Source organism: Arvicanthis niloticus, chromosome 8 (assembly GCF_011762505.2).
Source record: "Arvicanthis niloticus isolate mArvNil1 chromosome 8, mArvNil1.pat.X, whole genome shotgun sequence".
NCBI lineage: Eukaryota > Metazoa > Chordata > Mammalia > Rodentia > Muridae > Arvicanthis > Arvicanthis niloticus.
Window position 1 is genome coordinate 10,846,397 of NC_047665.1, and position 23,902 is coordinate 10,870,298.

The 23,902-nt window shown below is 46.4% G+C and overlaps 1 protein-coding gene across 3 annotated transcripts in view; it reads left to right on the plus strand.

The window, feature by feature from the left end:
- Ror2 (receptor tyrosine kinase like orphan receptor 2) overlaps positions 1-23,902 on the plus strand; it is a 183,637-nt gene that overhangs the window by 134,895 nt on the left and 24,840 nt on the right. For 2 of the 3 annotated variants that reach the window (XR_013112054.1, XM_034510931.2), the window contains exon 2: positions 9,501-9,578. Coding sequence is in view for 2 of the 3 variants with exons in the window: in XM_034510931.2 (XP_034366822.1) it covers positions 9,501-9,578 (78 nt within the window). In the remaining variant the exon portion in view is untranslated. The other variant, XM_076939013.1, reaches the window with a different exon arrangement.

A 23,902-nucleotide genomic window follows, 5' to 3' on the forward strand; every position in this document is an offset into this window, starting at 1 on the left:
CTTAGGTCACGTAGTACAGGTTGCACAGGTAGAGGGCATGACTACAGGCCACAGAGCCTCAAGAGATCTCTATATTAATGAGATACCTAAAGGCCAGAGGGTGTAGCCAATTAAGCATTGCTTCCCAGACCCTCTTCCTACTCACAAAAGATATTTAACCTCAGGCCTTCCCTGAGGACACAGGGTATAGGTACAGCTTCATCCACTTTCCGCCATGACAATAAACCTTGTAAAACAATGGACTTCTTCATGTCTTTGGGGCCTGAGGTGGAGAACCATAGAGGAGACCTTCAACCAATGAGCCACTGCCTAATCTCCCATGGAGGACCTCTCTGTGTTCCAACCATGGAGGCATGCCAACTCAAGCAAGCAAGCCGAGCCAGCCATTGACCCAGCCAAGCAAGTCACTGTGATCAAGAGTCTCTCTACCCTGCAGGGTGCTGTCAGGGTGCTGTTGGAGCTTCTCTCCCTCGTCCCTCTCAGCTGCGGGCCAATCCAGCCCATATGCCCCCAGTCTCAACTCTTCTGCGCCTCCCAATGGCCCCTGGGAGCCCAGGGATCTGAGACCAGTCAATCCCCACACGCCTTCTTGCCTGGGGGTCTCCACCCAAGAGCTCTGCCCCTGTGGGACCTCAGACTGAGATCTCCCCATGCCCAGAGCAGAGTTCTGCAGCTTCTCACAGCCCAACGTCCACCTGGTGACACATGGAGTGAACTCAGTCAAATTCCTGAGCTTCTGCCCTCTGAGCCAGGGTTCCAGCTGCCTGGGGCGGCAGACACTCGGGAACCACAACTCAGCCCAACAGAACCCATGCCCATGCTCCAGCTACAGACCCACAGTTGTGAGCCACTCTATGTGGGTGCTGAGAACCATGCTGGGTCACTCTGTCAGACCAACACACGCTTATAACTAGTGCACCATCTCTCCAGCCTCTACAGGAACAACTTTTAAAACTTTTTAAAAGTCGTTGATGCTCAATGGATGGAACCCGTCTTTAATCTCAGCACTTGGGAGGCACAGGTGGCTGGATCTCTATGAGTTGGAGGCCATCTTGGTCTCTGGTCTACATATCAAATTCTAGGTCAGCTGAGGTGAGATAGTGAGCCTCAATGATGGTGATGGTGGTGGTGATGATGGGATGTTTATAAATGATGCTACTACCATTGATGACGGCAGATGCTTACCCTTGGAGAGTTTTCAGAATCAGGTGGTTGTCAAAGCATTTTGAGCCTGATAGGCTGAAGACTCTGGGGAGAGAAGTACCATCTGCCTACCAGGCAGGCCACAGATTCCCAGTAAAACTATGCCTAAGCCTGATGCCTTCAACTGGCTCCTGTAGGTGTCCACCTGTCACCTTAGCCGTAAGACTCCACTAAGCAAATGAAGGAATGTTCTCTCCATGGGACAAGTTTAATTACTTGATTTTTCAGGCGTTTTGGTATTTTTAAAAATATCTTTCTCCACCTTTAATTAAAATCTCCCAGAGATTCGAAGTGGGAAGTTGATGGCAATGATTCTCATTTTCAAAAGTCTTTTCAGTGAAAACCCAATGAGGAAACATGAGCGGGCAGTAGTCTGCCTACATTCCTGTTGGAGCTTTTTCTGCTGACTCTGAAGCGGAAAGGATGACACAGAAAGCAGGCCCCAGAGCCTGTGTCCATGGGACGGGTGGAGTCACACCTTCCTTGAGTATTTGGTGAGGCATGCCTGGCCAGTCCCCTTGCCTCCAACTGCCAGAAACCATAGTGTCAAGAAGAGAGAGAATTCATGAAAGGCTTCAATTCAGCAGCTCTTGGGGCCTCTCTCCCTTCAGCCAAATACTCGCCAGACCCCTGACAGTAGGCTTTTGTTGGGGGCTCAGGGATGTGAGAGGCAGAAGGTAGAAAAAGTGTTATAAAAGCAAAATTTAAGGGACTTGGGATAGTGTGTGGACTTGTTGGGAGTTCAATATGTTTGCTGTAGAAATGGGACCAAAGCCAATGTCAAACAGACAAGAGACCCTGCTTATTCTGTTTTCAGGTGGTTGAGTTTCAGATCATATTTCTAAGGGAGGGTTAAGCAACCTTTTAAGGAATACAGAACCAGAGGCTAATATTTACCCAACTTAGAGTTAGGCATAATGAAAATAAAACATTACAAACTGTTAAGACTCTCACCGGTTAGATACTGACAGCTCCCTGCCGGTGCTGTGTGGGCTCCCAGCTGGCGGTGAAAACTCATGGTGTCACACTTAATAAGTGTTCCTGGAAACACGGTCCCCAGCCACCCACCTACTCAAGACTTTGGACCTGGCTCATTCTAGATCTTAACTCTTGCATTCCTGGCATGGTGCACATTCTTGGATGGTTCTGTTTGTTGTTGTAATGGTATCACTTCGCCACAGGTCGCAGGCTGGTAGTGGCTCTCTCTTCTGAATTTTCACACAGATTAGCTCATCATAAGACCTATCCTTGCTCTCCAAGAGGCTTGCTGGTGCACAGTCTCTGCACGCTAGTCTGCGCAGATTTCTTTCTCACGTCTTGGAAATTACCTTTTATAAAACCCCTCACTAATTAAACGGAGCCAGCTTTGAAGTGGGAGCGATCCTCTGCAGGGAGTCACTAATTACATCACAGAGAGCACGCTGACTTAGGTCACCAGGTGAGGAGATTTCTAGATGAAAAGCCCTAACAACAAAACGCACTGAAAAGAAGCACTAACGAAATCTGGACCAGCACCGTGGATCCAAGTCCAAGGGCATGGGTTGGACTTCATTAGCAAATTCTTGCCTCGTTCTGTCTGTGCTCTTAATGAGAGCAAGATGCAAGGAGAAACAGAGTCTGAGACTCTCTCTTCGATGCTGTCAATCAAAGTGCCATGGGAGAGGCCACGTTGTATGAAGGCTTGCCTAAGACTGCTGCTCGACTGGAAGACAGTGTTCATTTATTCAAAATTCACACACATTTGAGTAGCTTCCAGCTGCTGCACTCTCCTGTGTGAAACCACACGCTACAGGCATCCTCTGGTGGTGACAGGGCGCCCCCTCCCTTTGGTCATTGCAGAGATAGTAATTTGTCCTGTCCCCAATACAAAGGACATTCACTGCTAATGTGTCCCCAAAATATGCTACAGGTTTCTGTCTGAAAACTGCTACCACTGAGCCAGAGGCAGGCAGGATGGAGTCTGGCTAAAACCCCCAACCTGAACCGTCAGGTTCCCTGAGTAATTTGTTTCGCCGTTTTTGTTGGAGTGTCCTGTAATCAGTAATGCATAAACCCATGCATCTGAACCGTGTTCTGCTTACTGGGTTCATCCAGATCCTTTTCCAGGGATGCTACCACAGAGAATGTAAGATGTTGGGAGCCAGGATGCTTCAGACTGCTCTCTGTGACCTGTGAGGATGGAATGATGAGGGAGTTTGTAACAAACTTCAGATAGTACCCTCATGTCCCATACACCCGTCCCTCCCAGCCCACAGTTCATTAGCATTTGTCACACATATGGATACATTGTTTGGTTGAGTTTGGGGATTCTTTTGAGACAGGGTCACATTGTGCAACTGAATCTTGCCTGGAACTCCCAGCAGCCTTGCCTCAGCCTTCAAAATGCTGGCCTGACAGACATGAGTCACAATGCCTGGCTTATACATAACTCTTTAGAAAAATGAAAAGGTCTTAAGTAAGCCAGAAGAGGGTGTTGGATCCTCTGCACTAGCACGCATGTGTGTGTGTGTGCGTGTGCGTATGCCACATGTGTTTCTAATGCCTGAGAAAGTCATTTAAAGGTGCTGGATTCCCTGGAGCTAGAATTGCAGACAGTTGTGAGGCTCCACGTGGGTGCTGGGAATCGAGCCCAGGACCTCTGTAAGATGGACGAGTGCTCTTCTCCACTCGGCGTATGTCCAGTTCCAAAGCAGGAGAGGTCTCTGCTGAGGTGTGGAGACTGAGTTAGCTGAGATGTGGAGAGTGGGTTAGCTAAATTTAAAGACTGGATTAGCTGAGGTGTGGAGACTGAGTTAGCTGAGATGTGGAGAGTGGGTTAGCTAAATTTAAAGACTGGATTAGCTGAGGTGTGGAGACTGGGTTAGCTGAGTTTGAAGACTGGGTTAGCTGAGGTATGGAGACTGGGTTAGCCGAGGTGTGGGGACTGGGTTAGCTGAGGTGTGAAGACACGCCTTGCATATGGGTGACAGCATCCCCTGGCCTGGATTTCTCTACTGAATAAAGAGATGAGCGCAGATGTTTATCCCTTACCATCTCCAAAACCAATGCAGTGTGGCCAGCTGGACCAGGATTCTGCCACCATGCATTCTTCCTGTGTGGTGGACTGGACTTCCAAATGGAGCCGAAAGTGAACCTCTCCCCTTACGTTGCTCTCTTTCCATATTTTGTCCCAACAATGAGTAGAATAATGGATACATCACCCTTCCAGCCATGTCCACCCAAGTAACAGGGCACAGGCCACCAGCCATGTCCACTCATACAACAGGGGCACAGGCCACCAGCCATGTCCACCCAAGTAACAGGGCACAGGCCATGCTCCACATTCTTGCTAGCTGGGGACAGAGTCCTTGCACAGCACCAACCCACATGAGTTTGATGTAAAGACCAAACAGTCTCTTTTAAAAGACAGATCTCCTTTATTTGGGGCGGATAGCTTCTAAGACCCCCCCCAAGGAATGCCTGAAGCCACAGATGGTACCATGTTCTTTTGTAGAGCGTGTTTGTTCCCCTGCAGAGACCTGTGGAAATAGTCAGTTTATAAACTAGGTACAGGGAGAGGTTAATGCTAGCCTAGCAACTGATAATAAGGTGGGCAGCCGTGGCTATCACTATAGTACAGTAGAATTGTGCATACAGTCTATTGCATGTTATCTCATCTCTACCATAGTACCTCTTCTGGTTTTGGTCTACATGATAAGATATGGTAAGGGGAAGCATTGTGACAGAGGCACATGCATGTTACATGTTAGCATGTTACAGAGGCAGCCAGTATGGTGACTAATTCTTCCATAATCAAGAGACGGCAGAGACACACTGACACAGGAATGCTTTCTTTCTGATAGTGCAAGAACTCACCATCACGCCGGTCACAGCTGCTCACGATGTAAAATGTATGGAGGGTTCAAGTGTGCACTGTTTGTGTAACAGTTTTGTAACTAGTTGGCTCTAGGTGACCCAGATTGCAGAACGCAGCATCAAAAAGAAAGGGAGATTGCTGTACTCAGGCTGAGCATGTGGGAGCAGTGACTGGCACAAGGACTATGGCTAAACTGGGCCAGAAAAAGTGATAACATGAGCCATTGTGTTAGTTGATAGAAAGCAACTGGGCTGTGAGTGGAGACTGTCTGTTATGTGGTCATGAGGTGGAGGGGGTGGGGAGGGAGAGTGACCAGGTGACATTCCTTCTCTGAGTCACAGCTGCTGGGCACCCCCAGCCTCCTGTCCAGTCAGTTTCCTACCTCCTCTGCAGCAGGAGTGTGGCTGTGTTTGGACTTGTCTACCACAGGGGCATGTCTGCCCCCAGCCTCACCCACCTTTCCCCAGTGGTCTTGATCACCGTGAGAACTTGTCAGCTTGCATTTTCCATCCTGGAGCCATCTGGAGTGTCATCCACGTGGACCCCGCCACACCATTTGTGTGTGGACATTTCTGACACACCAGTTGAGCTGTCATGTACCCACCTTTCTCAACCATGCAGGACGGCAGGCTTCTTTTGGATGCTTTTCCCTCTTTCTTTTCTGTTCTGTTTCTGGAGGCTTAAAGGGATATCGGGTCTATGACTGTGGTTGTATGTAGTGGCCTGTGTAGGGAGTATATAGAGGGGGCTTCGTGGCCATGCTTGCCAGAGTCAGGGGGAGGTGGGATGAGGGTTTCTGCTAATGGGAACAATGCTTCTCGGTGGTGGTGATGTGGGGTGGGTGATGGGTATTCTCGAATTTGATCGTGATGACCATTTCTTTTTAAAATCTATTAAACACATAAAATAAAATACATCATATTTTATTTTATATGGCATATCTTAGTTCGAAAGAATCAACTGATACGTATTCACTCTAGAAAAAAAAAATTAAAGCTATTCAAACTAGCAACAATACCGGCTGACTCAGTACAGGTTTGGGCATGGAGGTAGAGTTTGGGTGGTTTGTGTGTGTGTTCATTCAAGGTTTACTCCATATTACACTTAGATATTTTTTTAAGGACAAGAAATGTCCTCATGGGCCCTGATCACATTCTCTATCATCTAGTTCACCCATCCCTACCCCATTTTGCTTATCAGTTTCAGGAGGCCATAGTGTCTTGAGTAAATTTAGTTCTGCTGAAACGGATGCTGTCTTTATGAGGACCCCAGGGTCTGGATATCTGGAAATACTGGCTATTTGTAGCTGCAGGGGAAATAAAACCCCTGGACCCTCTCATATCTGAGTCCCCCTAGCTGAAGTGCCTTTCTCCAGCAAACATTTGCATAGTTTCTGCTTTTGCCTTTTAAAAAAAGATTGTGTCTGTGCTAAGCATATATGTTTGTGGGTACATCCTGTAGAAACCAATGATCAAACCTTGACCATTCACCTTAATGTTTATGACAGGTTCTCTCACTGGCCTGGAACTCCCCAAATAAACAAAGGTGGGCGGCCATCGAGCCGAGGGACCTGCTGTCCCCATTATTCCAGCACTGAGATTATAAGTGCTCTGTTTTTCAATAGACACAGTAGCCACAGGACATTGGCTTCTGAGGGTGAATTTTTTTAAGTGTGGGTTTTCTTAGTTAGGGTTTTACTGCTGTGAACAGACACCATGACCAAGGCAACTCTTATAAGGACAACATTTAATTGGGGCTGGCTTACAGGTGCAGAGGTTCAGTCCATTATCATCAAGGCAGGAGCATGGCAGCATCCAGGCAGGCATGGTGCAGGAGGAGCTGAGAGTTCTACATCTTCATCTGAAGGCTGCTAGCAGAATACTGGTTTCCAGGCAGCTAGGAAGAGAGTCCTAAAACCCACACCCACAGAGACATACTCACTCCAACAAAGCCAAACCTACTCCAACAGGGCCACACCTTCTAATCATGCCACTCCCTGGGCCCAGCATGTACAAACCATCACATGTGGATTCTGAAGATTGAGTACCACTGAGTTGATAAAGTGCTTACGGATCCATCTCTCCAGCCACCCCACCTTGACCTTAATGACAACACTATAGGCCCTTCTTCCCTAACTCAGCACCTGTTGGGCTCTAGCTGATCTGAGATCAGAGTGCCTGCCATTGGTCCAGGGAGGTCCATCTGATTGACCCAAGGATATATAGGCTTGGGAGAGGTTTAAAGAATAAAGACATTCATTTCCAAGAGCCTAGCCTTTAACAGCTGAGCCATCTCTCCAGCCCCGATTTTTTATGTATATATTTAAAATATGTTATAAATATTTTATGAAAAGTGGTATGGGTGAGTTTAACCAGGACTGATGGGAAAATAGAGTTAGAAAAATGAGAGCAGCCTGACTCAATCAAGTCTGCCATGCAGGTTAAGAAGGAGACAGAGGCCAAGGGCACCACAGTCTGGCATGGATTTTAGAAGCCCCATGGTGTCGAGGGCACCATACAAAGAGATGCTCAAACCAGCTTAGAACCAGCTTAGAGACCCATGCCTTCAAGAATAAGTGAGCCAGTGTTTATTTAGTCAGACAAGCTGAAGAACCTGGTCCCTGGCTCTGCCTCAAAATCACAGCTGGACCTTTAGTCCGCCAGGCAAGGCTTCCTCTGCGGAAGTCTCTTGAGTGAGGCTGTGTAGGTAACTCTTGGCTCCCTTACTGACCAGAAGTCACCCAACAGCGAATTATAAACTTTGATATTTTAATAGTTATTTTTTGTTGCTGTGATAAAACACCACGTCCAAACACACCTTGTGGGAGAATGAGTTTATTTTGGCTCACAGGTTCTCAAGGAGAGTCTGTAATGGCAGGGAGGTGGGGTGCAGGAGGTGTGGCAGCAGGCTAGAGTAGGAAGCCAAGCATCACACCTTTAACCACCAACATGAGGCGCATAAAGCAAACTGGAAATGGAACAGGGCTATAAACTCTCAAAGCCTGTCTGTTCCCGGTGACATACTTCCTTCCGCTAGGCTGCCCCCTAAAGGTCCCATGACCTTCCTAAACAGCACCGCCTGCTGGAGACCAAGTGTGCCTGTGGGGGCCATTTCTCATTCTAAGCATCATAGAGGGGCCATCTTGAATTGTGATAAGTGTCCATAAAGTAAAAGGAGCCCTTTTTACCATTCGGATGTCAGTGCAGTAGTGTTGGTGGTCACGCTGACATCAGTTTTCTTCCTCAACTGAAACTGTCTCAACCAAATACTGGCTGCCCACTTCTGTCACACTAGAACCTGCCATCCCCCACTCTTCCTTGTCCCTGTGACCCTAGCCACTCTAGGGACCTCAGATGAGTGCAGTCACACTAGATTTGCCGTTTTGTGCCAACCTGTCCAACTTGCAACAATGTCCTCAAGGATCACCGTATAAATAACATGTGTCATGGTCCCCCTTTTAAGTAGACAGGTATGTTGGCCAATTTTTTGATGTCTTAAATCCAGGCCTGAGTGGAAGGTGCAAGTCATTCCAAACTTTGTCATGCCTTACTCTCAGCCAACAGGACCCTGTTGCAGCCTGGACCCTGGGTGAAGGCTGGAAGAAAATGTGATAGGTTAGGTGGCTGTTGGAAACTAGGAGGCAAGCACGTGAGAGCTTCTTGTGGCTTCTAGGTTTGGCAGTGTACTGGCCCCTCCCCCAACCGAGTGACACTGAGCCCCTTACCATATATGGAGATGTGCCCAAGTCTATGCTTGTTTTCCAGGTTCCAATGCAGCGGGTGGCTATTCCAACTGGCATATTCTATGCTCTCTGGGTAGATTGCTGTCCTATCAGAGATGGTATTCAACTGTCCTTATAAAGAAGACATTTCGGTCATTGATAGCTGTAAGACCATCACATTAGGTCTGAGGATGTGGGGGATGAGTTGCTTAAGAAAGTCCTAATTCCTGGAGCCTGGCGTGCTGACACACACCAGTCCTAACTGGAAAGTAGAGGCAGGAAGACCAGTTCAAGGTTGTTTTTAGTTACATAGTGAGTTTGAGGCCAGCATGGGCTATATGAGGGAGACAAAAGGGGGTAGGGGAGGTTTCTGCATTTTTCTCTTAATTACCTAGAACTTCCATCCAAATTAGCTCAGAGTCCTTCATTTTGGTAACTAGTCCTCTCCTTTCTTCGTCTTTCATTTTCTCTTGTTCCCTCTCCTGTTCCTCTCCTGCCTGGTGACATAGAGGGTTTCTTTTCCAAGTTCTATTGGTCTGTGCTGTTCTTGGGAAAAATTAAAAACCACTTTATATCACGTCATGAAATCAGATTCTATGAAAGCCAATAACTATTGCCATAGCATCTTCTTCCAATAAATTTGCTGATGCTGGGCAAGCTTGCTCTCACAGTATCTGCCCCAGTGGGAAGCCAGGTCTCATGTGTGTGTGCTCTTTCCAGGTGAAGTGGAGGATCCAGAAGCCATCGACACCTTGGGACAACTTGATGGACCGGACAGTCCACTTCCCACTCTGAAAGGTAAGCTAGAAGGACAGCTGCTGTTGTAGTTACAGAAAATCACAGAGTGGCTGCTTTGCCCTTGTCCCTGGCTGCCGGACCTGCCTGAATAACCAGATGATGGGGTCCCCTGGTCTGCCGCATTGCTGGACAGGTAAGATCCGTACATGAAGTCTTTTTTCCTACCCCTAGGAAAGGCTCTGGGAGTTGATAAGGCTCCTTGGAAGAGAAACAGAGAAGTTGTGGAAAATGCAGCCAACTGGGGAGGAAAGGACCTTGTGCTCACAAGTGCTGAGCAAAGCCTTAGTGGCTGGTCTTGCATCTTGTCCCTTTGTGAAATAGCTGCTGATGGCCATCTCTCCCTATATTTATTCCTTTCAATAAAATAGCCATGTGGTGGTGTCTCAGAGGATGGCGCTTTTCTGTGCTGCCATCTGAAGGAACGTTCTGTGTTCCCTCGTGGTGGCTTCCAGGTGTCCCGGAAGTTTTCTGTAGGTACCTTGCTTACCTGGCATACCTCATAGGCATTATAGGTGTGCTTTATTGCCAGAATAAAGGAGACCAAGTGGTCTACTTCCTTGAAGAAGCAATACTGTTCTTTTCTGAAATACCCCCCTCCTCCAATTATTGCTCTCAATATACTTCTTCATGTGGGCCATCTACTGCAACATTCTTTATTTTTTTTAGGACTGTTTTCTAACTGGGCAAGCAAGAAAAAGTTTTACTAGAGGTCTCATGGCAGAGAAGCTTGGGGAATGAGCTGGGAGCCTCGTATGTGGGGAGCGAAGTGCTTAGCATAGCGAAGTGCTTTCTGCCGATTCCATCTGGTTCACACACAGTATCCAGGCAGAAGCTCGAACCTGCCAGACAGAGTGTTTATTAACACAGCATGTCCTACAACACCAGACAGGTGCCTGGGGAGTGGGCAGGACAGGTGATGCCACCTGCCCTCCATCTGTCCTCGGCAAACATTGAGGCCCATGCAGAGGACCAGTTTCAATGTCAGAATAACCATTCACCTTCACACTTCAGCAGTGAAGCTGCCCCGTCAAAGAGGGTGAGGGCACTGTCAGGAGCCTTGTGGCCATGAACTAGGACCACTCCTTGATGGCAGGCCCTTTCCACTCAGGGTGGGAGCAAAATTGAACAAACACCATGCAGACCGATATTCAGAGCCATTGCAGTATCCTTGTGAGACCTGCTCAAAGGAACAAGGAGACCAGACATGATGGACACCGAGCTGTGACATTCAGTGTTCTGTGTCCTTTTTCACTAAGTACTTCCTGGTGGTGTTTTAACTTCATTTTTCTCTTAGCTTCAGTGGGTGTGGTGGCCACAGATCACTAGTGGGTTTTGAATGTAAAGTGTAGTACAAAATGGCTGCTCACACCTCAAGCACCCTGTAAGCCTTGTGACCCAGAGGCAGTAGTACTAGCCTCAGTGTCCACTGTGGTTCTGAAGACCCCCAAACTCTGGAGACCCTTACTCAAGTCTCTGGAAATCATGGCCACCCAAAAATTACAAGACACGGTACCTGGATGCAATCAGCAGAGGTTTATTAGGGAGAGTTGGCTAGCCAAGGTCAATTCGGTTCACTCTAGCAGGAGTTGAATTAACAAAGCCAGTCAGTCTGAGAAGGGTTTTTAAAGGGGGAAACCACAAACCTGGAGAGTGAGGAGGGGGTGAAAGGTTGTTAAGGAAATATAACATAAAAATAGCAGAGAATTCCAGAGGAACAAAACCTAAGTAAATCAGGGTCATGTGGAAAACACTGTATTCTCAGAATGTGGTCTTGCCTTGTCACTAGCTCAACTATTTCTCAGTCTCACCTAGATGACTTGCATTTCTCTTTGTGGTCAGGAATGTGTCTTCCTGCTTTGGGCCTTCCCCACCCACAGGTGGGTTCTCTTCCCTGAGGCTTGAGGAATGTTAATCCAGCAAGTGTCCTCTGACTCAGGGATAATGTACTCTTCCCGGAATGTATCCAGGGCAGTGAAGGCCTGAAATCTTACATTCAGTTCTGCTTTCTGGAACCTGCATTCTTTTGTTCAGGTCTAGGGGTAAAGAAAAAGCCTGTATATATTTTATAAAGTGGTCTTTATAATTTTTCACTCTACAGTACTGTCAGCCACAAGGCAATGTGGGCACCTTCTGTGGCTGACTCCCATAACAGTGGGTCTTTAAAGCGTTCTTTCCAGTGTTTTCAGCATTAACGTTAGAGTTCACACTGAGTGTGCTCACAGCCATTTCTGTCCATCACAAGTCCTTTAAACGTGAGCACCATGGATTTAAACTGTTCATGGGCTGGAGTGTCCTGTCCTCCTCTACTGAGCATGCTCAAGAATGAAGCCACCTGTGATGGCTTGTATATGCTTGGTCCAGGGAGTGGCAGGATTAGAAGGTGTGGCTCTGTTAGAGTAGGTGTGGCCTTCTTAGAGTGGATGTGTCACTGTGGGTGTGGGTTTTAAGACCCTCATCCTAGCTGCCTGGAAGCCAGTATTCTGCTAGCAGCCTTCAGATGAAGATGTAGAACTCTCAGCTTCTCCTGCACCATGCCTGCCTGGATGCTGCCATATTCCTGCCTTGATGATAATGGACTTAACCTCTGAACCTGTAAGCTAGCCCCAATTAAATGTTGTCCTTATAAGAGTTGCCTTGGTCATGGTGTCTGTTCACAGCAGTAAAACCCTAAGACACCAGCCATCTACTAACATGTGGGAGCTCTCTGGATATAATCTCCATGCTTTCTGTGTTCAAGGAAGACACTGCTTTCGGATGATGCCCATGCAGTCTCTCCTCGCCTGCTGCAGGCGTTAAATCTTCTCCAGTCTAGGTCCCGACTCTGCTTCTTTTGGCTGCTCTGGCTGCCATAAAAACTGCTAGTGTTTCTTCAGTAGCTCTGTTTGACTCAAGCTTTGAGGAGCCTGGGAAAGCACAGTGGTGGAATTGGTGAAGCATCTGGTTCCATTGCTTTGCCGTCTCCCCACCAACACAGTTTCCTCTGGTAACCTCTACCTTCCCACGATCCCACAATTTCTCAGAACAGCACTGCCCCACTGTGCACTAAGCATTCCACCATAAACAGCTCCTTCGACATTAATATTGAGACAAACAATAGGAACGGTAGCCATGGATCTGGGATTCTCTGGGTTATGGATACTGGTTTTCTTCTGTATTCTTAATTATTTCTTTATTGAAAACCATATATATGTATGCAACGGAATATGGTCATATACAACTCCTTACTTCAACTTCCCCCAGAGTTCTCCCTCCCAACTTTGTCATTTAAAAGAAAATAACCTGAGTCCAGTTAGTGTTGCCCAAAATGTGCGTGAGTGTGGGACCATTTACTAGAGCAAGCAGATCCAATCGGCAGCCACATCTTCACCAGGGAGCAATTCTTCCCAAGAAATAGTCAGATGTCAACGGCTCCTGAGTCAAGGGTGGGGCCTGGGGGACATCTGTCTCATCTGTTCTGGAATCAATCTTTCTTACTTTAAGATTTCATTTGTTTTGGTGTGAGTGTGAGTGTGTGTGTGTGTGTGTGTGTGTGTGTGTGTGTGATGCCACAGTTGTGGAGGTCAGAGGATAATTACCAGGAGCCGATTCTCTCCTTCCTTTACAATGTCTTCCTGATCAAACTCGGGTGATCAACCTTGGGTGTCCCTACAGACTCCTGTAAGCTCCCTCCCCCTCCATGGAGTTACGGCTGTACACACACATGCAAGCACGCATACACCATACATACACTCATATACAAAACTAAATAAAGGACTTAGTGTCCAGAGCTTTTGTGTGTGGGGCAGTGTCCTGAGCCCTTCCTATGGACACGCTAATGGAAAAATTGCCATTGGTAGTTAGTGTAGGCTTAGAAAGGCAAGAAAGACACAGGCAAGGCACAGCCCAGAACCTGTGCAGATGACATCGTGACCCCTGAGGACTGTGTGACTTACAGATGAGAAGCTTGCTGTAAGGTTCCACATGGCAGGTGCTGTCATTGTTTGGCCTGAACCAGTATATTGGGAGTAGTGCTTAGTCTGAACTGTTTATTCCCAGTTCTGTGAGACTTGGCCCCTGCGTGCACATCTGTGTTCAGTGGTTATCAGCCCAGGAGCCACCTGTGCTCTGCAGCAGGGCTGTGCTGTCAAGGTGATTCAAACAGCTCATGTTGTGTCCATCAGGTCCTTGGGCTGTTTGTGGGGGCACACGGCTGTAGTGGAGGGTTCTTGTCCTCTTGTTCCTGGCTCATATAAAAACAGGCACGGGTCTCTGCATCTCCTATTTGTTCACTTCGATGATGCGGCTGGGGGAGTTTCTGACTCAGTTTCTTCCCCTTTGGTTTTAAGGGTGTCAGGTGAATTCTAAGTAACAGGCAGGAAAGTCCATGCCTTATCTACCCCATGCTTGCTGGACTGTCCCACAGCTACAACAGACCAGAGGTAGAACCAACATGTCTTCTGCAAGAGAACCTGAGACACTGGGTTGCCATGGAGAAGATGCTCGTTGCTATTTGTGGTGGCTTTCGTGGTTCTAGTAGGTCATGAGGACCCATGTGCAAATGCGTTGAGCCTGTTTCTGGCTGCTTCTGGGCATGGCAGAATTTGCGCAGGTCTGTGTATGTGACTTTGGTAAATTTTGCATAGAGCACGAGTCCCCAATTCTTATCAGATGAAAAAGACAAAAGGATTCGGACTCCAAGCAGAGGCAGCCTGTATGTGACCACTGAGATCACAGACTCCATGTTCAGCTTGCTGGTAGGATGGGGGAACTGCACCCACAGACCCACCACTGACTGGTTTCTGAGACTTTTCAGGCTGCAGTTCCTTTTGTGTGTGAATGTGTTATGTATAGAGTTCACCCATTGTTCACACTTCTGTGTGCAGATGCTCGTGGAGGCTGGAGGTCAGTCTCAGCATCTCTGTGGCTTTCCACCTTGACCTTTGGCAAGCAGTGTCCCATGGATGCTGGAGGTAGCCAGCATGGCTAGGTGGGCTGGCCAGATAACCCCAGGGGCAGTCTCTCGTCACTTCTCCAGAGCAGAGATTACAGCTGTGTGCTTTGTATGTAGGTTCTGGGAATAGAAATTAGATCCTTCTGCTTTTTAGCAGGTACTTCACCAACTGAACATCTCCACACCACCACTTCCAGGAACTAGTTTACTCTACAGAATGTGTACCCTGATTGTAGGTTTCTGACACTGTCATGGGCTAGCGTGACACTCCCCAGAAGGTCAGGCCCAAGGACTCAAGCCGACAGTTAAGAGTTGCCTGACTTATCGTGTGGATACGACTTGAACCCTGATGCCACCCACCGGCAGGTGATTCTTGACAAGGAACATTGAGGTTCCTGCTTCATGGATAGAACTGTACCCAGAATAATGGAATAATTCAGTTAGGTGGAGTGACCATAGCCCTGTCTTTCTGATGTTAACCTCAGAATACATAAACCACAGTACTTCACCTTTGCTGGGGCCCACTCTATGCTGCAATAGGCTGTTCATGTCTGTCTGTCTGTTCCTATGCATGTGCTCCTGTCCCTTTAAGAGGAGGTGGGTGTCAAGTGTTCATAGGTCTGTCTTCCTCCACATTCCTTCTTCCTCATCTTCAGATCTTCGGGCTCTATGCTGAAGGACCAAATATGTGGAGGACTGAATGACAATCAGGGTCTTTTACAGAGCTGCACACATTGGGACATAGCCCTTCGTCACAGAGATGCATTCTCTCAGAATTCTGGAGGTTCAAAATCCAGATGTCAGCAGGAGTGGCCCCTTCTGAGGCTCAGAGATGGCCCTGCCCCTTATCTCCCTGAGCTTTGGGAGTTGCAGGAGGCCTTTGGCATCCTTTGGCACTTCTTGTCTTGGGGTAACATTGTTCTGGTTTCTGACACTTTTCCTGTATATATTTGTCCATCTTCACGCCTGCTTAGCAGGACTTCCCTGCTCATTGCTTCAGAGCCTGCTCTGCTCGTCTTAAGTTGAAAGTATACACAGTGATCCCAAGTCAGAGATGACCACACCCACCGTTACCTGGGGTCAGGGTTCAGCATAAGATTTGGAGAATGGACTCCGGCTATAGTTAAGATGAAGAATGTTTTCCCAGCATGCACCAAGTCCTGAGCTTGAGGTCCAGGACTGCATAAATTGGACAGGGGTTCCACACCTGTAATCCCAGCATTTGGGAGGTAGAGGCAGAAGGAGCAGAAATTCAAGGTCATTCTTAGCTACATACATGATTCATGGGAGCATCAGCCTGCACTAGGGACTCACTCTCCTGTGCAAAACACACACACACACACACACACACACACACACACACACTGAATGAATAAATAAATAAAGACACCAACAAAAAAACATTGAATGACATGAATCACTCCTAAAGGCGCCTACAGTTTTATTATTGCCTCCATCTCTCAGGTTCCTGTGTGTGTGTGTGTGAGAGAGAGAGAGACAGAGAGAGAGACAGAGAGAGAGACAGAGAGACAGACAGAGACAGACAGAGACAGAGAGAGCCTGTTTACATGTTTTCACATGCATGTGTATACAGGTGCACTTGTGGGAATTATACATGCACATGTGTGTAGAGCTCAGAGGAAAGCTTGATGTTTGTTCCTCAGATATAATTTACCTTGTTGTTTTTGAGACAGCCTTGCTTTCTCCTGGATATTACTGGTTTGTCTGGGCTGGCTAGGCAGGCAGCCCCAGGAACCAGCCAGTGCTGATTAAAGCATATGCCACCACACCTGGTGTTGGGGTTTGGTGGAACAGGGCCTCCTGCTTTAGAGCCAGCACTTCACTGAGGAAGCTCTCTCCTACCCCACACACCAGTGCATCGTTTGTGTTCTTATTTTCCCCAGGGTCTCTCATCCCCTCCTCTTTCCCCCATTTTCTGCACTGGGTCTGTGCACACTGCACAGCAAAGCCTAAACCCAGGCCCCTGCTCTGGCCTCTGGCTGGTTTATTGACCTGTAAATATTTTCCTCTGAAGTTGGCAGCTTTACATCCCTCCTGCGACCCTCAGGTCTCCTTTTCACTTGCCCCTCCAGGAAATTGTCTGTTTTGTTTCCCACCAATCGAAACCCCGTGACCTTGTGACCCCAGGCACAGAAGGCTTTCTTTATTTCCTTTCCTACACCAGGTTGCCCTGATCAGGAGGCCAGTGGGGGTGAGGGGGTTTCCTAAGTCATTTGACAACATGGGTGACCGTCTGGGTACTTGGTTGGGCTATAAAAATCACTAATCATTGATCTGTGTGCAATTGGGCAGATGGGAGCTGTCTCCCAGGGATAGGATTCTCCTTTAGCCTCCTGGGTCTTTTAAAGCTTCGACTCAGTCCCTGCATAGAGCTGACCAGGACACTGCAGAGATGAAGCCCTTTGCATGAGCAGTTAAGGCTGTCTCAGCGCAGAAGGGGAAATCATATGGATGAATCCAAGTGGGGGGAATTTCTGTTTCTATTTATGCACTGTGCAAGCCAGGTCTTCAATGAAGTTCTCCATCAGTGCTGCCTGGCTCCTTATAACCTGATCTGTTGTCTAGAGAGGTTTGGGGCTGCTCAAAGGAATTTTTGTGAGCCAATGGAGAGCTTAGAAAAGGATTTGTGTGAGCCTTGTATTTAGAGTGTCAGAGAAATGAAGCTGAGAGGTTAACTGGCCGGCTGCAAATTCAGCTCCGAGGGGGAGGGGTTTGGTGCACAGTCTCCAGGGAACTGGCTCTCTAGCCTTCAGGTTTGGCCTCCAGAGAATTGATGATGGAGAGAATGGTGTGCCAAGCTAACTTGGAAGCTCTCTCGGGTCAGCAACATGCATGTGCTTGGTAAAATATTAGGACACAATGTAAATGCTTTGGCAAACATACAAGCAGAATGGAGCGATGCCCAGGAGCCAGAAAGAGAAAGGAACGGATTAAAAGTAACAGCTAGGGTCTGCCAGGGCAGAGGCTGTTCTAAGCAGGTCTCTACATTTGCAGCCTTGGAGAACTATCCAACCTTCCTGGGTCCTCATATTCAAATGACCCATGATAGGGAATCTAATTCTGGGCACACATTGAAGAATGGGGTGGCTCTGTGGCCATGCTGCAGACTTGACATGTCCATGGATTTCAGAAACAGACACCAGTCAGATGTAGGTGTCCTGGCCAAAGAGCAGCTAGAAAAGTCAAAGGCAAAAAACATTTGGAGTGGAGTGGCTCCAGAAAGTAGACGCCATGGTGGAGAGCACAGGGTTAGAAGACCCAGACCGAGAGTAAGTAAACTCGGTGTTTCTGTTCGCTAGGAACTGGATAGTGCAGGTTTACTTCCGAGGAGAAGTGATGGGCCAGGATAAAAATCAAGTGAGTTTTTAATAAAATAAAGGAATTTCCATGTGTCTTAGTTAGGGTTTTACTGCTGTGAACAGACACCATGACCAAGGCAACTCTTATAAGGGCAACATTTAATTGGGGCTGGTTTACAGGTTCAGAGGTTCAGTCCATTATCATCAAGATGGGAGCATGGCAGCATCCAGGCAGGCATGGTGCAGGAGAAGCTGAGAGTTCTACATCTTCATCTGAAGGCTGCTAGGAGAATACTGGCTTCCAGGCAACTAGGATGAGGGTCTTATAGCCCATGACCACAGAGACACACCTACTCCAGAAAGGCCACACCTCCAAACATGGCTTCTCCCTTGCCAAGCATATTTAACCCATGACATTCCCTGGCCCCCATAGGCTTGTTTAAACACATGAGTCTACGGGGGTTATATCTAACCATAGCAAAAATTACCTTTAGTGCAACTTCCGAAGTCCCCATAGTCTACAGCAGTATCAACAATGTTAAAAGTCCAAAGTTCAAAGTCTCTTCTGAGATCCATCCAATCACTTAACTGTAATCCACAAATCAAGACAGGAACCAGTTGGGCAAACACCAAACTCTGAATCTCCATGTCTGATGTCAAAGCAGTTTTCAGATCTTCAACTCCTTTTTGATCTTTGTTGACTGCAACAAACTTCTTTCTCCTGGGCTGGTTCCACTCCCTGTTAGCAGCTTTCCTCAGCAGATACCCCATGGCTCTGGCATTTCAAACATCTTGGGGTCTCCAAGGCAACTTCAATGTTACAGCTTCTTGTTTCAATGTCTGGGATCCACACATGATCTTCTGGAGTCCTCCAATGGGCTGGCATCACTTCTCCAGCTCTGCCCTCTGTAGCACGCTAAGCTCAGGTTGATCCACTCCACTGCTGCTACTGTTCTCGGTGATCATCCCATGGTTCTGGCATCTCCAATACACTGAGGTCTTCCACTGCAACTAGGCTTCACCAGTAGCTTCTCATAGGCTGTCTTCATGGTGCCAGGCATCAACTTCTTTTTGAGTCCTGGGCCTTCAACTACAACTTAAGGTGTACCTTCACCAAAGGCCTTCTCTGGCCTCTCACAGTGCCAAGCCTCCGCTGCTTCTTGTGCCTTCAAAACCAGTACCACCTGGGTGATTCTTACACATTACCAAGTCCAGCTGCAGCATGAGGTACAACCTTGACTATCTCTGGAACACAGCTTTTTTGTGCTCTCAGGAAACACTTCCCAGGATATTTCACCTCAGTGATGCTGGTCTCTTCTTAATCACCACTAATTTCTTAGCTTCAGGTAACCAGCATCAGTTGTCCCAGTAGTCCCTTCTATTTTTCACTCCAAAACCAGAGCCACATGGCTGAAGCTGCTGTGTTCTGATGTTTACTGGGGATGGAAATCCCTCCCCCCCCCCCCATTCTATTACCAGCTTTCTGTTTTCTGACTCCCTCTCTGCCTAAGCTTGGCTTTCCTGGAACTTACTCTGTAGATTGACCTTGAACTCAAAGACCTGCATGGCTCTGTCTCCTGTAATGCTGGTTGGTATTAAAGGTGTGTAACACCATGCCTGGATTTAAGCTTTTCTTCTCCTAGTACCTGTTTTTCCCAGGTTAGCCTTGAAGTCCGAGATCTGTTTGTCTTTGTCTTCTAGGATTAAAGGTATATACCACATGCCTGGATCTAAACTTAGCTGGATGGGATCTCACCCCCAAATCCCTTGATCAGTCATCTCTTAGAACATAGGATTCAGCTCCATTTTACTTCCTGGTGCCCCTTTAATACTTTAACCATATATTTGATATTTTTCCTTTATAAGCTTGCTACACTTGTTCAAAATGCTCTTCATGAGCCTTATCCAAAGAACAAAGTCTCTGCTGGGCTTTTTGGAGATTTCTTTTGTCAATGCAATTAATATAAGTCTCTTTACCTTAGACTCAGGTAGACTCTTCAGACAAGGACAAAAAGCAGCCACAATCTTTACCAAAACAGTTTCTAGGCCACACACTGACATTCTTCTCCACTGTACCCTCTTGGGCCAGGTCTGCATAGTTGAAATCAATCTGAGCAACGAAGTCTTTAATATTCTTACTAGGATACCCATTAAGCCCTACTTAAAGCATTCCACTGCTTTCCAAATTCAAATCCACATTCTTCCGGACAAAAGCTTGGTCGGGCCAATCACAGCTATTTCTCTGGTATCAACTTCTGTCTTAGTTAGGGTTTTACTGCTGTGAACAGACACCGTGACCAAGGCAACTCTTATAAGGGCAACATTTAATTGGGGCTGGCTTACAGGTTCAGAGATTCAGTTCATTATCATCAAAGTGGGAGCATGGCAGCATCCAGGCAGGCATAGTGCAGGAGGAACTGAGAGTTCTACATCTTCATAAGAAGGCTGCTAGGAGAATACTGGCTTTCAGGCAGCCAGGATGAGGGTCTTAAAGCCCATGCCCACAGTGACACACCCACTCCAACAAGGCCACACATCCAAATAGTGCCACTCCCTGGGCCAAGCATATTCAACCCATGACATCATGTCAGGTCTGATAAATCTTCTTCTAACTATGGAGACTGTTACACTGCTTCAATTTCCTCAAGAGTTTCGAGTCCTAATATCAAGCCAGAAAATAAACTCTTAAGGTCTATACCACTGAGGCACTGTGGGCAAGCCCCTCACTCAAAGCTAAGAGCTGCTCTTCTGGGGCAGCCAAGGAGCCAAGAAGGACTTGATTCAGGCTGGGGGACATCTGAGAAGGTACCCAAGCAGACTTCAGTTGATTCCCACTGGGAATCAGGTCCTTTGGCCAGGATTGTATGGGAAATCCAAAGTCAGAGAATTAAGATAATACATAGCACCATTTTATTATTGAGGAATAAGCTATTCCTATTTTATCCTCAAGCTATTTCCAAAGAAATTCACCTTACAATGAAAAATTACAAAACATACTCACAGAACTCTGCACAGGGTGAGTGGCTGGCCAGTACACAGTGAAGCCAGACTTGTTCTTTATAGGAAAGAATGAAAACCACCTAGAAGAACAAGTGGTGGATTCAAAAGGGAACCAAGCAGACCTTCTAGAAGCAATGCCTATGAGTTGAGAAACTAGATAGACAGGTTAAAGGGCAGTTTAGACAGTGTAGAAATAACCTCAGAGAGCTGTAAGAGGAACACCAGTACATACACTGAGTATCCCAAAAGAGAAACAGAGGGGACGAATGAAGGCAGGATTTTGAGAGACACCGATAGAGAATCTTACTACATTGACTAATGCATGAGTTTTCAGTATTAAGGAGCTAAAATCTGAAGAGGCTAACATAAAGTAGTTGAATGGTTGTAAGAGCAGATACTTAGGATGGCAAAGACAGGAGAACAGCAAACAATGGGAACTGACAGAATTGCCAACAGTTTCTAGTAGAGGCAAAAGACAACATCACTGCTGAACTAGCATTCTATACCCAGCTAAACTACTCAGCAAGGTCAAAGTAACAGATACATTTACAGTAAGAATACATGTACAACTTCAGTCTATCACCCAAAGCACAAATGTGATTCTGGCTGAGTTGAGCTGAACGTAAGAGGAAGAAAGGAGACAGGGAGTGGTGCTGAGGAAAGAGTTTATAATTTGGCCGATGTCAAGGAACCCTGACAATAAAAAGCAACACTAATGATCACAACTGACTGAAACCAGAGTGTGAGTAAGAACTGAGAGGCAGGGACTCCTCTTGTGAGCAAGGTCTAGGAGAGACAGGGGTTTTATATTCCAGCATTTAAAGGTTCTTGTGTTTGGGAAGCTTTGTCAGATGAAGCATGATGCTGATTATAAGTAGTTTAATTATGAAACTATAACTGTCAAACTAGTTAAGAGCAGAAGTAGAGAGTCATTAAAGATTCATTTTGAAATAAAGCAAAAAGAATTAATAGGCAAAATGAAAACATTAAACCTCATTTAACATTCATGTATGAAAGCATTCATAAGCTTGTATATAAAATTATACAAATTTATAAGGTTCATAAAGAGTAAAGTATCATAAAAATGTTAAGTTATTAGGCAGATGAAAGTAGAGCTGTTTTAACCAGGATCTTGAGGCAACTTTGATGAGTCAGAAACTGTTCTAGACAAATGCATTCCAAAATGATCTAAGGAATGAATGATCTGGTAAACCTGAGGGTTGATGACCCCAGGCACTAGGTTTCTTATTGTTAAATAGAAGTCAAGAGAATTGCTGATAGCTATTTGACAGAGAATCAGTGAGCAGATATCTCATGGAAAAAAACTGATAAACATAGTAAAATCGCCAACACCAAATAGGCAAGCTTGATTTAATGGGCACATACAAACTTCTGTGATGACAGAGAAAACATCATCACCTAACACATGTAGACTGTCTACAAGAACCCAGTCCAGGTTGGACTGCAGAATGAATCTCATTGGTCTCAAAGAACCATCATCATGTAAAAGATATTGTTTTAAAGAAAGAATATTTGTTGTCTTTGGGGTTTTGCCACACCCCCCTCCCAATTTGATGTGTGTAGGTGTTTTTCCTGCATGTCTGTCTATGAGCCTTTTGTGTGTCTGATGCCTATGGAGGCCAGAAGAGGGCACTGGATTCCATGAAATTAGAGTTACAGATGGTTGTGAGCCTCCATGTTGGAACTGGAAATTGAACCTGGAACCTCTAGAAGAGCCCCCTGTGCTCTGAGCAATTCTTAAGCAAGTTTTTAAAAATATCTTAAATTACATATCTCTCTCTCTCTCTCTCTCTCTCTCTCTCTCTCTCTCTCTCTCTCTGTACATGTGTGTGTGTGCACGTGCGTGCGTGCGTGCGTGCGTGCGTGTGTGTGTGTGTGTGTATGTGTGTGTGTGTGCGTGCGTGCGTGCGTGCATATGCGCACATGTGCACTCCATGGGTCCTAGGAATCAAACTCAGGTTTTCAGGGTTGGTGGCAAGTGCTTTATCCCTGAGCCATCTTTCTAGTCCCTAAAGCTTGTTTTTTAAATTTGTGTGTTTGTTTTTGTTTTGTTTAGAAAACAAATACAACAACCCAAACAACAAAAACCAGTACAACTAATACATACCTTTAGGGCTGGTAAGATGGCTCATTGGGTAATGATGTCTGTGACCAAGCCAGAAGTCATTAATTTGATCCCTGGGACCCACATGAGGGGAAGAAGAAAGGACTGACTCCTTCATTTTCTTCCGATGTTTGTCCACATACACATGGTGGTATCGTGTGCACATGCATACATACACTCAAACAAATTAACAACCGTAAAGAGGCACACCTTTAATAACTCATGGGTAAAAGAAAACAAACCCTAAAATGAATTACAAGCCACTTGGGTCTGACCACATATAGGAAGATTAAAGTGATTTATTGTGTGGCTGAGGAGCTTGAAGGGAAATTTCATGTTTTATACTTCAGTTATTAATAGGGAGGGGAATAACTGTAGAAACGGGGGGGAGGGCAGAATGAAGATGAATCAGGCAATCTCAAAAAAGATGCTTAGTGTCCAAAAAACGTTCTGGAAGATGCTGGTGCTCACGGGGACCTCTGAAACTACTGATGGCATACAGCAGCGTGGCACTCACACACATTCAATTGATACAACTTTAACGTCCCTCAAGACCAAATGTTGTCAGAATCGTGGAGGACACACTGAGATGTTCTTAGGAGGCACATTTGCAGAGACTTAGACTAACAACAGCTCCCAGGACTTCCTACCGCCACATCCAGCAGGTACATTTGAGGTACTCCTAAACCCGTGCGGAGCCAGATGTGGACACAGATGGTCAGTAAACCTGTCGAAGCCCAAATGTGAAAACAGCTTGCTACTCCTCTGCTGGGAAATGAGTAACTAGGCTGTGATGTATTTATATAGTGGACTATTACACAGTAATTAAAGAACAGTACCAACATAAACTGGTTTGAGTGAAAGCAGGCAACTAGAGAAGGTGACTTGTCAAGAGAAAGTTCCTGAAAGCATAAAATAATACAAACTGCAATGATGGATGCTCGTTCGT